Here is a 14710-nt window from a genome sequence, read left to right as displayed (position 1 = left end):
TCTGAGTGAGTTTCTCGGTCTGAGGCTGGCAGTGGGGGGTTTATCCACAGGCGGTTACAACCCACATCCTGCCGCAAAAACACTGGACAACTTCACACACAAACACACACAAACACACACTTGGACCTCTTCCTTGGCTCTTGTTGGGTTTATAAGCAGAGGAAGAAGAGTCCTGGATGGAGCAGCGGCAGATCAGCTCCACCCTCCAGCAGCTTCTACAACTCCAGCCGACGACGAGCATCAGACTTCTTAAAGCCTGACCGACCGGTGAGTAAATACTTTACTTTGCTGCAAGTTCGGTCGTTTCATGTTTCACTGCTGCCTCACGAGAGGATGTGACTTAAATTACTCATACTTAGCATGGCGTAAATAACTCTACAGGAGCAGGAGGAGAGTTTTAGTGTTTCCGTGTGAGTCTTATTAACACCAAACAGCAACTTTTTCAGGAAATTCTGCCTCTGAAAATGAGTTACAAAATGAATTTCAGGAGACAGCAGTAATATCCAAAGAATGGCATCTTATTACAGCAATAAAAGCAGACATTCCTCATCTTGAAATTATGAAACTCAGTATGTGTTTAATGTTTAATTCAGGGCAGATGCTCCACTGTGAAGGAACTGCGTTTTTTTTTCTTTCTTTTTGTTGTTTTTTTTCCTCTTCTCTGCGAGGGACGGAGGCGGGGGCGTGGATGGATGAGTTTTATGATGAAAAACTTCACCTAATAAATCTTTTCAAGTTGCCACAAATAACTCTTTTCCATCAAAATTGTTTTATGAACAGTTTTAGCGGATAAAAATCTGACGGTTATTTTTTTTTAAAAAAGAGACAAAAGTCAAACACAAATATTTCTTGTAGGAATGTGTGTTTTCGTTCCGCCTAAATTGAAGCTTAAAAATGAATTTGTATGGAAGGATTCTTCAAAAGAGCGTACTGACACTTTTGTAGCAGCTGATGGTAAAGCAGTCTGAAACACTATGCTGTCCTTGTTTCACATTAGTAACTGTGGAATTTATTCAAGAAAAAAGGGAATCTGTTCGTATAATTTGATGTAATCCATTAAATGTCAAAATGAAAACTATTTTGCGACAATCCTCGGTACTTCAGATCAGTATCATAGTTGAGGTAGATTTTGGTTTGAGTTGGGAATAACAAGCTTTCACTGTTTTTTCTCTAAACATCTCAACTTTATGAACACAACTGAAAAATACAATGATGCTATAAAGTTATTTTTTTATATATAGTAAACTCTAAATAAAATCATCTGAGATTCTAGAAAGCTGCCAAAGATAGAAAATTAAATCTGGCTGATATTATCTGATATTATCACTCAATAATATCAGATGGATATGAAATCTTACTTATCTTATATCTAGGTGGCACTTCTGAAAATATCTATTTTAGAAGAAAGGAAGCAGCTTAGCAAAGATACTCATAAGCACCAGATTCATTTATCACAGTAACAATAGAAGCGAACTTAAAGGTTACATTTTTTGAGAGGAAAATGTGCAAAAATCAGAGGGATCGATTCACAAAGTCGCCATTTGGTCGACCTTTTGCACATCTTTTGTGTTTGCTATTTCCTTTACCTCTGCATTTTATGAACCACCATTTGCATGCAGATAAACACACACACACACACACACACACACACACCTACACACACACACACACACACACACACACACACACACACACATCTGTCTTGTTTGTTGCATTACTAAAGAAAACTAGTGGCAACACGGAGGAACAACTGAAAAACCAAAATGGAAATATATGAGATTAACTTTGAAGAAAAAGTGGGAGACGATATAAAAGACATCAGGGAGAAATGACGTAATTTAACAAGGAGATCTGACAAAAGTAGAACGAGGCAGCAGCTGAGGAGACAAACGAGGCTTAATGACAGAATTAAAGACACACAGGGATCAGAAAAAAAAAACAAACCCAGGGAAGCAAAACCAAACCCTCAAAGGACAACAGTGACTTGGGGGTTGTCTTTACTGCCATCTGTGTATTTTAAATGATTTTCAGAGACAGAGATAAAACAAAAACACATGTAGACCTGAAGAGTTGCGGACTTTCCACACGCCCACTCTTCTCTTGCTTTCTCTGCTGAAAACCACAACAGTGAACTCATCATCAACTCATCACATGCTTTTCTTCCCATGTCTCTCCTGCTTTGTCCTGACTTTCTTCTACTGAACTTCCACCGTAACCTGAAGGTAAACGACTGTGAGGAAACGGTAAAATGGCGTCAAACAAAAACCCGAGCTCGGGAAGAACCTTTAGCCAAGCACAGCTTTAGTCGTGCTCAGGATGATCCCAGGATCTTCATGGCTTCCAAAGCAGATTTTCTCTTTTGCACAGTTTAATTGAACCGATATGCAAACTCTGATTTGCACTAATCTACTGTGTTCAAATGGTTTGGTAAATTTGCCCATAAATTTGTACTCCTATGCAGAATTTTCGGTTCATAGAAAACAAAGTTTTATGATTTCAGGTTAAACCAATAACCCCCAAAAATGACCATTATGGTGACTGAAAATACTGACATACTCAACCGTAACCCGTTCTATTTACACACTGAAACGGGGTAAACAAAGAGCAACTGTGTACTCAGTGTTATACAACAAGTGCGATATGAAACGCGGCTAAAATGACCTCCGCCCACCTGGGCTTCACATGCTTCCAGCTGGCAGAGGAGGCTGGCAGCGCATGGACTGCAGCTCTGATGATGACAGGTGTGTGTGTTCCAAGTTTGGAGAAAACCATCAAATGCATAAAAGCTGTTTCCATCTCATGCAGGGGCAGCGCTCTCAGCTCCCAGCTGCTGGGCCAAAACACCTGGCCAAGAGCTGGAGCAGCTGTTACATAATGAGAGAGGTTTGGGACGACGTCCGGCTGCATTAGTCACCATTTAACACAGCGAGAGCTCTGTTTTATTAAAAAAAAACAAAAAAAAAACACAGCAGAACCACAGATATGGGCTCTGTGGGACGCTTTGGCAGAGCGCATAACAGACAAACGCTTTGAGTTTGTTAAACCTTCATGAATCATTATGAATAAAAGCCTAATTGTAATTAGCAGAACCAAATATTGTGGGCTTGACTGGGGTTGCCACACATGGTAACAGATTGCTCCATAAAGAGACTTCTGGCTTCCGACGAGACTCGTCTGCTGTCAAGAGTGATGCAATGACACACAGCTGAAATGTTTTCACTTACTGAACATTTTGAAAACGGTCTGCCCTTTTATTTCACAATTTGTGCTGCTCAATCAAAAACAAATCTCATGGACAAAACTATACGTACCTCCACTACGGTGCAACAAGCTGCTGCAGGAAGTTAGAAAAGTAGCATTTTAAAATCCCTTTGAGTTGAGTTGAATAAGTTCTGATACTGGTCTTGTTGTAAACATTTACATAGACAATAACGGCAGGATGTTGCATAGGACTTCTATGGGAAGAAATGAAAAGTACACACAAATTCCCGAAATACCCAAAATACAATCTCATATCACTTCAAATGAAATTAAAATTACAGAGATATTCTGTAAGTTGTTTGTTGAAGCTCACAATTCTTTCTGATTAGTTTAATCCTGAATGAACGCTCAGCAGCAGTGTGTGTGTGTACTCTGCTTTAACCACACACATAAAAACACTGAATACTTGTTGCTAAACGCTAGCAGTGTTTCCCTGCAGCTCACAGGAACAGCAGTGACTGTAAACTCCAGCAAAACCACAAGCACACACGGTGACCACATGTGAATCAAAACCACTGGAAAGAGCGATTATTGCGCCGCTTGCTTCAACACTAAAGCTAAGCGCTGCTCTCCTCTTACACAACAAATCCAGCTCTGGGCTTTAAAAATGTAATTGCAGAGGCCAGTTATAAGTCATATAACATGCTGTCATCAGCAGAACGGACTCAGTGTGGCTATAATTCTGGTCTTTATCCAGTCCTCCTCCTCCTCTCTCAGGAATACAGCGCTTCAAGAAATCGTCAAAATGTCTGACCAGGGCGCTACGACCCCGGCCCCTTCCGCTCCTCCAGCTCCTCCCGCCGGACGTCCTCCCAAGGTGGGCAGCCGGGGCCGAGCGTCAGGCCCCACGGACAGCGACAACTTTGAGGCAGCCGACATCCCAGAATTAGAGTTTTTTGGAGCACCGGGTCCGAGAGGATACCCTCCTCTGACAGGTGAGGGGCCGTAACCATTGGCAACAGACGTCAGGAACACACATAAACATGCTCGGCTTAAAATGTGAGAGAGGAAGGTTTGATTCAGAAAGAAGCCGACTGCCTTCTCAAGGCATTTTACTGATGAAAGTCATTTGTTTTAGAGGACAGTGTGTGTCTCTTTGTCCTGGAAGTGGCAGATTATTTCTTCGTTTTTTGGACATGATTGACGGGTGAATGAATTGCAGGCTGGATAAAGTGAGCAGACTTCCTGCTGTGGGGCCCAGATGTGACAGAAGTTTTTGAAACACTTACTGGAGTTTTATCTGACTGCCTGCAAACAACCACATGTGAACATTTGTAGGAAACCTCACAGCAGTGACGAACTTTTACCAGAAAAACTGCTGAGCCACTTGAATATTTGTGGGTTTGAAGGGCTGATTGGTCCTAAATGCATGTTTACTGGAGAATGTGCTAAAAGCACTTTAGAGAAATGTTTGCAGAAGAGTAACGTTGGAATTTTTAAAGCAGATTTAACCTAATTCATTTTCTGAATCAATATTTAACTTCTAAACTTTTTTGCTCCCTTGAAGCATGACAAAAACTTTTAAGACTGCACCAACAAAAGTCTATTGCACAGCCTTGCTACATAATTTTCTTTTCTTTCTAGTTGCTCCTCAGTATCTTCACTCCAGGTTTTAAGGCTGATTGCTTTCTGCTCCGCGCGTTTCTGTCCATCCAGAATTCCTGGACATCTGGGACGTGGACATGATGAGGGGGCGAGGCGAAACCAACAAGACCGACCACCGCACCAGCCTGTACCACTGCGACAATCTCATCGTCCGCCGGGGTCAAGAGTTCCAGATCAAGATCACCTTCAGTCGCGCTTACAAACCTAACGAGGACAAGTTTGCCGTGGAGTTTGTCATTGGTGAGACATTTACAACTAGACGTCTCATTGCTGTACGGACTTTTCAGAGACTGAGTAAAAGTGGTTCAAAAATTAATGGCAAAAAACCCCATAAAAACTAATTCAGTGAGATGTAATACAGTTCCCTCAAGTCTAAATGTAGCAAGCCTTAAGAAATGTATTGAAATGTAATTGAAAACCCTTTGGGTAAGCTAAAGAGAAAAGAGCAGAAAAGTTCTAGTAGATCTGGAGGACGAGCCTGTTCAACAATCGCTTTCTCCATGTATTTCAACCTCATGTTCCCCACTGACTAAACGATTCTTAGTTTGAGGTTTTGCTTGAACAATGGAAGACGAATTCCTCTGAATACCTTTTAAATTGGTTTAGTAGTCATGCCAGTAGCTGCATATTTTACCCATGCAACAGTAACCTGCTGATGCTTCTTGCTTTATCTCAGGCGCCAACCCTCAGTACAGCAAGGGGACCTACATTCCTGTGTTCCCCACCAAGACCCGTCAGAGCTCCTGGGAAGGCCGCGTCATACAGACCAACGACAACGTGGTCATCATGGGCGTCACGCCAGCAGCCAACTGCATTGTGGGAAAATATCACATGTACGTTGCAGTGCAGACTCCGTTTGGCATTCGTAGGACGAAGCGGGACAACAGCAGAGATTTGTACATCCTCTTCAATCCTTGGGCAGCAGGTTTGTTTGGATTGAAACGTTGCAGGTGTGATTTTGTGTTCTCCTGAGACTTTTTGTTTTCCTCTCGTAGATGATGCTGTGTTCCTGGACGATGAGGCAGAGAGGCAGGAGTGTGTGATGAATGAGTTGGGGATCATCTATCATGGCGCTTACGACGACGTGTCCGAGAGAAACTGGAACTACGGACAGGTAAGAGAGAATATATTCAGCTACTTTCTGATTGTTTCAGTGGTTTAATTTTTTCTTTTTTAATCTCATAGTTCAACTTTGGAGTTCTAGATGCCTGTCTGTACATCATGGATCGGTCTGAGATGCCAATCACCAACAGAGGAGACCCCATAAAGGTGACCAGAAAGGCCTCTGCCATGGTGAGGAGCTCTTTTAAGAAAAAAAACGTCTCCAGTTGCAGTAATTCAAAAATGACGTAAGCCCAAATATGTTGTTGAAACGTTATAAAATCAGGCAGTTTTCTCTCCTAGTTGAACTCACGTGATGACGACGGCGTGCTGGTGGGGAACTGGAGTGGCGACTACACCTATGGAGTGGCGCCGACTTCCTGGACCGGCAGCACCGACATCCTGCTCAGCTACTTCCGCAGCAAGATGCCCGTGTGCTACGCTCAGTGCTGGGTCTACGCCGCTGTCTTCAATTCCTGTGAGATCTTGGTGTAAAGTGGTCAAGAATTAACCTCTGGCCAGCCCAAAGTTTCTTTTTTATTCATTAGATCTCCACAAAAATGAATACCATAGTATTAGTACCAAAGTCATATATGAAAACGTCAGAAACTGCAGCTGAACACTGAGAGAAAACCAGTTTGTATTGGTTATATATATATATATATATATATATATATATATATATATATATATATATATATATATATATATATATATATATATATATATAAAATTTTGCTTTGACATTTTAAAAACGTAATTGTGATTTCATAGGAGTCAAAATTCTGAACTCATTTTCAAACAAGAACTACTTAAGCAACAGCAACAAGCTGGTAAACAAAAGATTTCTCCAACAAATGTCGAACTGAGCTAAAATCAGAAGTTAAGAAAAGCGATGGAGGACGCTGATATTTGTTAAGATTCGGCCATGTTCCTGTGTTTCAGTCCTGCGCTGTCTGGGCATCCCGTCCAGGGTGGTCACCAACTACTACTCTGCTCACGACAACGATGGAAACTTGAAGTTGGACATAATTCTGGACGACAACAGCAGAATCGATCGAAACCGCACCAAGGACTCCGTCTGGTACCAAACACTCCCTTTCATTGAGGCATGATGTGTTGAGGTTTAGCATCTGCTAGTCCACTTTGTGTTGTCATTCAGGTCCTGTTTATGTCATTTATTGAGTCATACACAGGTCTGGCAGCACTCAGGTCTGTGTGTGACTGTTTTTTTTTTCTAGGTAATACAAATAATTTCAAAACGGCCCTTTGTATGTACTCACATTATGTTTGATATTGAAACGTGTTTAGTGATTTTAGACACTTAAATATGAAAAGAAATCAAAAAGAGAAGAAATTTGTAACCCATTATATCCCATTTCATGCCTCTGTTCTCCGTGATTAACTTATGAATTATTCTCCTCTGCTGGAAGAAAGGATCCATGTGCTGGAACAACATGTCAAAGTTAATTTATTTTCAATAATTGACACCAAAGGGCTACTAAGGTCACTTGAGTTATCAAATAATATTGCTGCCAAAGATTGAGAATGGCTCAATGTTACAGGGTTTCCAAATCACATTCATTAGAAATTCAAGACTGCATTGTTTTATTGTCTTTTTTTAATGTAATAATAATTAGGCCTTCATATTCATCTCAAATGGTTTGGTTTCCAGAGTGCCGTTCTTGAAGATGGGACATATTTGAGCTGAACTTTTCACTCTGTGGTTACTCATGTAGAGAAAACCAGCGATGACAGACGCGACCGAGGAAGAAAGCTCCAAAGTTAGACTGTGAGACCTTTTCACACTTTCTGTAACTCTGAACATTTTGGTGTTTCTCAGGAACTATCACTGCTGGAACGAGTGCTACATGACCAGACCGGACCTGCCTACAGGTTTTGGAGGCTGGCAGGTTGTGGACGCGACGCCACAGGAAACCAGCGACGGTAAACGATAACCCATATGAAGTGGACGTTCAGCCCCTTCCACATTTATTGGCCTTGAAAAATATAACTTTGGATCAACCGGATGTCAGAGTAGCTGCTTCTTAGAATGAATATTTCACTAGTCTTAATGAATTCAATCAAGAATGCTGAGTTTTTGAGCACTGTGAAATATTTGAGCCGCATTTGGTTGTGTCTACTGTCTTCTTTAAGTCAAAAACGTGTGAGTTTTAGATTTTGACCCTGCATGTGTGAGTTTGTGAAAGATAAGTTGTGTTAACTTTATGTTAATTTGGTCAAACCTCCAAAAGTTGAACAAACTAGCGTTTTTAGGTTAGCACTAACTGAAAGAAAAGGACAGGAGAGGAACTATTTCCCAGAATGCTTAGCGGCTGTTTTTGTAACCCGTGTTGTATGTGAGTGAGGTGGAAGTGAACTTTAATTTCTGAATTAAAACCAAAACCAACTTTCTTGTTGATGTGAATTGCATTTTCAAGGCCTTAATAGTTCATAATGGGCGATGTGGGTTTGTGACTCTGTCTAATCAACAGCCTTATGGGTGGAATAATATATTATAGGTCAATCCTATAATATTTTTTTATTAATCATAAGACATAATGAAGACATTTGGATTACAGAATGAAAAGTTGACTGGAACGAGACCTAATCTCATCTGACCAAATCTTTGAAGATAAGTTGAGTTTAGGAAACTCCTTAAACTCCAGATATTTTTAAAGGTTTTATTGGCTCTAGTGGCCTTTATTTGGAAGTGAATTGACAGGAAGGTGGGTAATGAGAGAAGGAGGAAGACATACAGAAGTGTCACCAGGCCTGGAATTGAGCCTGTGACAGCCGTGTCAAGCCCTAGGGCCTCCATAGGTGGGTTGTGCTTAGCCTCTGCGCCACCACATCACCCCCAGATATATATATTCTTTACCTCCCCAACAATGGATGCCCCCTTCTTAGTTTTTCTTATGAAACTGCCATAAAGGATTCAATCAATTAGGGCTTTTTACAGAGACAATAAGCGTGGAAGGTGCAGCACTTTGTGATACAGCAAAAGCATGTTTTGTCCCCATATGAAATTGAAGTGAATGTACCAATTGTTGTCTTTCCTGCTGCTTGAAGGGATGTACAGATGTGGACCCGCATCCGTCCTGGCCATAAAACATGGACAGATTTGCTTCCCATTCGATGCGCCCTTTGTGTTTGCTGAGGTTAGTTCTTTCAGCACTACTACTTTCTGTGAAATTACAACCAAAAGGGAAGTATTTCCATCGTCTGTCGCCTGTCATACTTTGTGACCAGCAGCCGGATCAGCAGGGGTCAGACCCGGTTCAGCTGTTATTTGTTTTCCTGTCCTTTCCTCCTCGCAGGTCAACAGCGACGTCGTGTTTCACTCACGGAAGAAAGACGGGACCATGGAGACGGTCAAAGTGAACAAAAGTCATGTGGGTCGTATGGTTTTGACCAAGGCTGCGGGAAGCGACGGTCGTCGAGACATCATCGATCAATACAAGTTTCCTGAAGGTCAGTGACCACATCGAACACAAGCACTGCTGCTAAACGAAGCAGCAGAACCCGCTTTTCCCTGCTGCTGCTTCTGATTTAACACACAGACCTCACTCCTGGCAAATCTGAGGATAGTTTTAAATTAACCAGCCGTCACAGCTGAAACGCAAGGGTGCACGAACGACTAAATTTACCTTGACGCATAATGACTCAAAGTAAACAGGAAAAGTAAAGCAATGATGGTAAAAGCTTCGTTGATGGATCGCTTTTTTTGGTTCATATCTAAGTCAGATTTGTTTGTCAGATGTGAGGTCCTAAATTAAATCCAGGAAAAGGATCAGCTTTGGCTTTTGTTTTTTTTGCCTTTTCCCTTTAATCATAAAATCAAACGTTCCAATGTGAACGCAGGAAGCCCAGAGGAGCGGACGGTCCTGGAAAAGGCAGAGGAGTTCGGCTGCAAGCAGGAGAAGTCCAGCCCCCCTGAGGCGGATGTGGGCGTGGTCCTGCCCACCCTTGAGATCAGTGTCGGCGATGACTTCGAGTTCAATGTGGAGTTCGTAAACCAGAGCTTGCAGAAGCGCACGGTGGAGGCCTACGTCAGTGGCAGTGTGGTGTATTACACCGGAGTCTCCAGCAATGAGTTCCTGTTCAAGACCCCCACTGTGACCGTTCCGGCCCAAAAGAGTGAGTAGAGAGAAACGCGAGGAGAGGAGACTCATGAGCGACAAAGAAGGCAAAATCTTTTTCTTTGTATTGATGATGCAGTACTGCACAAAAAAACAAGAATGAGGCGCATGCAGGTTGGCATGTCAATAAAAGGAGGGAAAAGGAACATGATTTTCTGTTATACATATATTTAGTTGTGTTAATTGGACAATTAACACATAATAGGATCTGTGTTCACCCAGTTAGGTTTTGCTCACTGAACCCCAAAGGTTAAAACACAACGTAACCTCCTGGCTGGCTCGCCACTATTTAGGACATAATAATAATAGTAGAAATAGTGGCACTTATAGGTGCATTGCCCAACGCGAGTGGAATAAAAAGGGAGGATCACTTCCAATTTATTCAGCTTCTCCTCAAATCAACATCTCATCAGTGGAAATGTGGACACCTCGTTCTAAAATGGCAGTAATCTTAAGTAGACATTTAAACTGGTACTGAAATGGATAAAGTTAAGCTTTTGGAATGGCTTTGACCCCAACTCTCTTGAAAATAACCCCTAAACTCAGGTCCATGGTAGACAACCAGTGGATTTAAATCAGCATTATTAATTCTGCCAAAAAGAAGAGTGGTCAAATATCAAGCCAAAATTGCCTCAGAAGCATTCAGTTTTCTGCAAACTGCTGTCAGAAATTTGTATTTATGTCTTTTTTCCATTCTGGGTAAAGAACTCTTGTAGCACAAGAGGAGAAGCCAATACCTAAATGGTAATCATGACAGAAACTTCTGTGACTGTTGCAGGTGTGAAGGAGTTGATGATGATTGAGTCGAGGAACTATCTTAATCACCTGGTGGAACAGGCCAACCTTAACTTCATAGTTACTGGGAAGATCAAAGAGACCGGCCGTATCGTGAGCGCCATGAAAGTTGTCACCCTGCACACTCCCAAACTCACTGTTGAGGTACGAACTTTTCCTTTGGCTGATCCAGCGTGACTCCTTCATAATGCCTGTACTTGCGTAGCACTTTATCAAGTCTAGAGGACACTAAAGCACTTCAAACTACATTCACAATCTGATGGTGGTCAGATTATAGCCACAGCTGCCCTGGCAGTCTGACAGAAGTGAGTAGCAGCACCATCAGCAGGGTGCAAGGCGAGTAAAATGTTTGGCTCAAGCACACAATGATGGAGACAGATGGAGTGGGCACCCACCGGTTCCAGGGTTGGGCTAACTCTTACCACCGTCTCTACCATCGGCCCCGAACAGTTTGTTTCTTATGAAGAAAACCTCCTTCATGTTTACCTTCTGAGGCTTCTGTATGTTTTCTTTTTGCGCTTCAGGTGTCTGGCGGCGGCAGAGTGAATGAAGAGATGATGGCCACTGTGCAGTTTACCAACCCCTTCTCCTTCAACCTTGAGAACGTTTACCTCCGAATGGAAGGACCCGGAGTCATGGAGCTCAAGTCCAGATACTACAGGTGAGACTGAGAGGAAACAGACGAGTTCTCCTAGAAATAAACTCCATCCATCTTGTTCTTCTTCTTGCTAAAACAGCTTCTCACTTTATTAACTGCAGGCATTGCGTTTGCATTTGGGTCCGTAACCCTAACTCTCACTAATCCTAACCCTCACTGATGGACACTGTAAAAACACGTCATTTTAGTTTAGTTTCTAGTGCAATTATCTTACAAGACTTAAAATAAGACAAAACTAACTGACAAGTAACTTTTCAGCAAGATATAGGAGCTTGTTTTAAGTTAGTAATTTCTTTATATTGACAGAAAGTACTGGTTCCATTGTCAGATTGTTTCACTGATAACATGGGCAAAATGTCTTGTTATAAGTGAAATAATCTATTGAAAGAAGGAGTACATTTTCATCCATAATAAGGAACTATTGACTTAAAACAAGCTCCTGTATCTAGTTGAAAAGTTACTTGTGAGTTAGTTCTAACTTCAAGTGTACAAAGATATTTGCAGTAGAAACTAGACTAAAAATATTTCATGTTTTTGCAGTGCATCATCATTGGTCTTCAGCAGCCTTTGCTGCATGGTCATCTCTTTCCTATTCAGAAAACCATCACAAATCCAGTGCAATTACAGACTGCGTTATGTGGCTAAAAATACTGTACATACCGTACAACAATTCACAAAGCAAAAATCTGGGCTTCATAGTAACGCCTATCAAAAGAAATGAGCCACAACATTTATACAACAGAACCTCAGAATAGATGTTGAATAGTTTTTCCACTTATAATTATCTGTTATATGTTAAATAACTTTTTCTGGCTACTAAATTGATATGAGATAAATTGATAAGGTAATGATTTATGCGTCTCAGTCTTCTTAAAGCAGTCCAGTTTGTAACTCAGGCTCTGCTGTTCACAGTCTGCTCCCCGGCGGCTCCTCTCTGACCTGGACTGAGATGTTTACTCCGCAGAGGCCTGGCAAAACCAGAGTGATGGCTACTCTGGACTGTTCTGGTCTCAGACAGGTCTCCGGCCAGGCATCCATCACCGTCGAAACCTAAAGAGGAAACAGAAGACTCACCGACACCCAGCTGCAGCATCCAGCCCTGTGCACAAGGCTTAAAACAACCCTGATTTCTTTAGACTTAGCTAAAAATGCTGAAATTGGAGAAAAGTTTCAGAAAGCATGGGAAAGTACTGGTATGGGCTTATTATCGTTACATGTTTCAATAACAAATTTTGCCAGACGATAAATTGTCCTAGAACTTTTTGTGACAAACGATAACATTGTTATTTTAAGAACATTTTCGAGTAGTATGATAGTAATAATGGCATAAAAATGCGAGAGCATATCCTCAAAGATCAATAAACTTTAAATTCTAATGAACATTTAAACACTGGAACTGGAAGAAATTTGAAATATCCAAAATAAAGAAAGAAAACAACAAATAAAATAAAATGTGAAGTCAGAATTAAACAAAATTATCTTTCAAAAAAAGTAACAGTTGAGACCAAAGTACCAGACTGAAGACTTTATAATTCAGTTTTTGGTTAAAAAGAGAGAAAAATGATAAATCAAGCTAAATTATTGAGTTTCTTTTAATTTATCATGCGATTAATCGGTTTATTGTTTATTGTGGCAGGCCTAATTACATGATAATCCGTTAAAACATGACTGAAGGGGTTGTCTGAAGACTTCTGCACAGTAAAGTACTTAAAGTATAGAGACTTCCATAACTTTTATCATCTATATCAATAGAGGCGGTAGTTTGAGCATATTGAAATACTAATCTGATGCATGAAAGTACAGACAAAAAATAGATTTTAAAAAACTCAGATTTTTACCTGTAGCATAATAAAGATTGATCAACAACTTAATATTTTGGTCAGTACAAATCTTGACCATTTTTGCGTCAAGTCCTATTTTTGAGTAATTTAATTTGGCCACTAGGGGGCAGAATAACTCTGAAAAGTAAAGGTGACTGAACTTTCACTGCATGTGTAAACAGGAAGGGAGTTTCAGCCACAGTTGTCCTTTTTACGCCATGCAACAAGCCCAGTCTGTTATATTCTGAAATACTTAAGCACATATTATATAATCTCTTTGCAATGTAAGAGCTTCCAGTTTATTTCCATTTGCTTGCTATGAAGCAAACAGCAGGTTGAGGTAAGCAGAGGATTTATTGAAACTGTGCGGCTAAAAATCTTGCAAATACTGAATATATGCCATAGAAAACTGATAACAGGCTTTTAGATACAGTATTTTATCAAACTATATATTGTTTTAGTTTACATTTCAGAAAGAATCCCATACTTCTGTGTATCTCTATGCAGATTAAACTCCATATATATTCACCGTTAACAGCTATTTCTGTTTTTCCTTCATCTTGGAATTACCTAATAAATAAAGTAGCAACATGTGGTGTTGGTTATTTTTACTGCATCAGACTGTGTGAGTCAGAGACAGAGTGGGGAAGCCAGGATGTCACTAACCTCATAAAGCTCAGTCATTAACCCTGCAGTGAGTTTTTCATTTTATAACAGGTCTTCCTGGTAATAAAACGATCCAAGTCTCTTACCCTAACAGTATAATAATCCTACTTAGTGCACAAATTCCACTTTGTAAAAGTCAACATTTCACATAAATGTGTTTTTAGGGTCAATAATAATCTAAGGCAAACCATTTTCCCTAAAAAGTAACTTATACTGTTAGTGTCTTCATGTTACTCTCCACAAAGTTTTCACAGTACAGTTAAAAACTGACCAGTGTGCTGCAGCCCTTTAATTTGCAAGATGGACATTGTTCAGCTGTGAAGCACTGGATTCAGTCACTTTTCTCTGGAGGAGAGTCTTAATGCTATCGCTACATCCCGAGATGGTCTCTAGGAGACGGGCGATGTAACAATGATGTTCCAGGATGAATGAAAGGGCAAAAGACAAGATGGAGCAAATTAGTAGATTGTATTAATAAAATGCAAATAATGTGACTGGAGCTTCCCGAGACGAAAACTGGTGAAATTATAAACCTTGATTGGTCAGCAAACGCTCTGAATCTGTGGAGCACTGTAAAAGGGAAAATCAGAGACAGCCGACCAAACAATGCAGATCACCTGAAAACTGCAACTAAAGCAGCCTGAGCTTGCATTATTTTTACT

At 40.8% G+C, this 14710-nt stretch overlaps 1 protein-coding gene across 1 annotated transcript; it reads left to right on the top strand.

Moving 5' to 3' along the window:
• The first annotated feature begins 105 nt into the window (after positions 1–105).
• On the top strand, positions 106–13973 carry f13a1b (coagulation factor XIII, A1 polypeptide b). Its single transcript, XM_014986749.2, has 15 exons — positions 106–267; positions 3979–4196; positions 4918–5106; positions 5543–5791; positions 5862–5980; positions 6052–6159; positions 6271–6445; positions 6913–7051; positions 7811–7914; positions 9040–9128; positions 9288–9441; positions 9832–10107; positions 10888–11048; positions 11429–11565; positions 12475–13973. Exons 2-15 carry the CDS (start codon positions 4007–4009, stop codon positions 12614–12616), a joined length of 2232 nt encoding a protein of 743 aa, XP_014842235.2. The 5' UTR covers positions 106–267; positions 3979–4006; the 3' UTR covers positions 12617–13973.
• Positions 13974–14710: the final 737 nt, after the last annotated feature.

This window comes from Poecilia mexicana, unplaced genomic scaffold, assembly GCF_051168715.1.
Source record: "Poecilia mexicana isolate PSO_F unplaced genomic scaffold, ASM5116871v1 scaffold_18, whole genome shotgun sequence".
Taxonomy (NCBI): Eukaryota; Metazoa; Chordata; class Actinopteri; order Cyprinodontiformes; family Poeciliidae; genus Poecilia; species Poecilia mexicana.
This window is presented reverse-complemented; position numbering and strand designations above follow the sequence as displayed.

Excerpts from the sequence above, each read along its gene's own strand:
- f13a1b (XM_014986749.2), top strand. The coding sequence starts at position 4,007 with ATGTCTGACCAGGGCGCTACGACCCCGGCCCCTTCCGCTCCTCCAGCT. Across the intron at positions 5,792-5,861 it reads CTTCAATCCTTGGGCAGCAG|ATGATGCTGTGTTCCTGGAC; the intron begins GTTTGTTTGGAT and ends TTCCTCTCGTAG. Across the intron at positions 5,981-6,051 it reads GAAACTGGAACTACGGACAG|TTCAACTTTGGAGTTCTAGA; the intron begins GTAAGAGAGAAT and ends TTAATCTCATAG.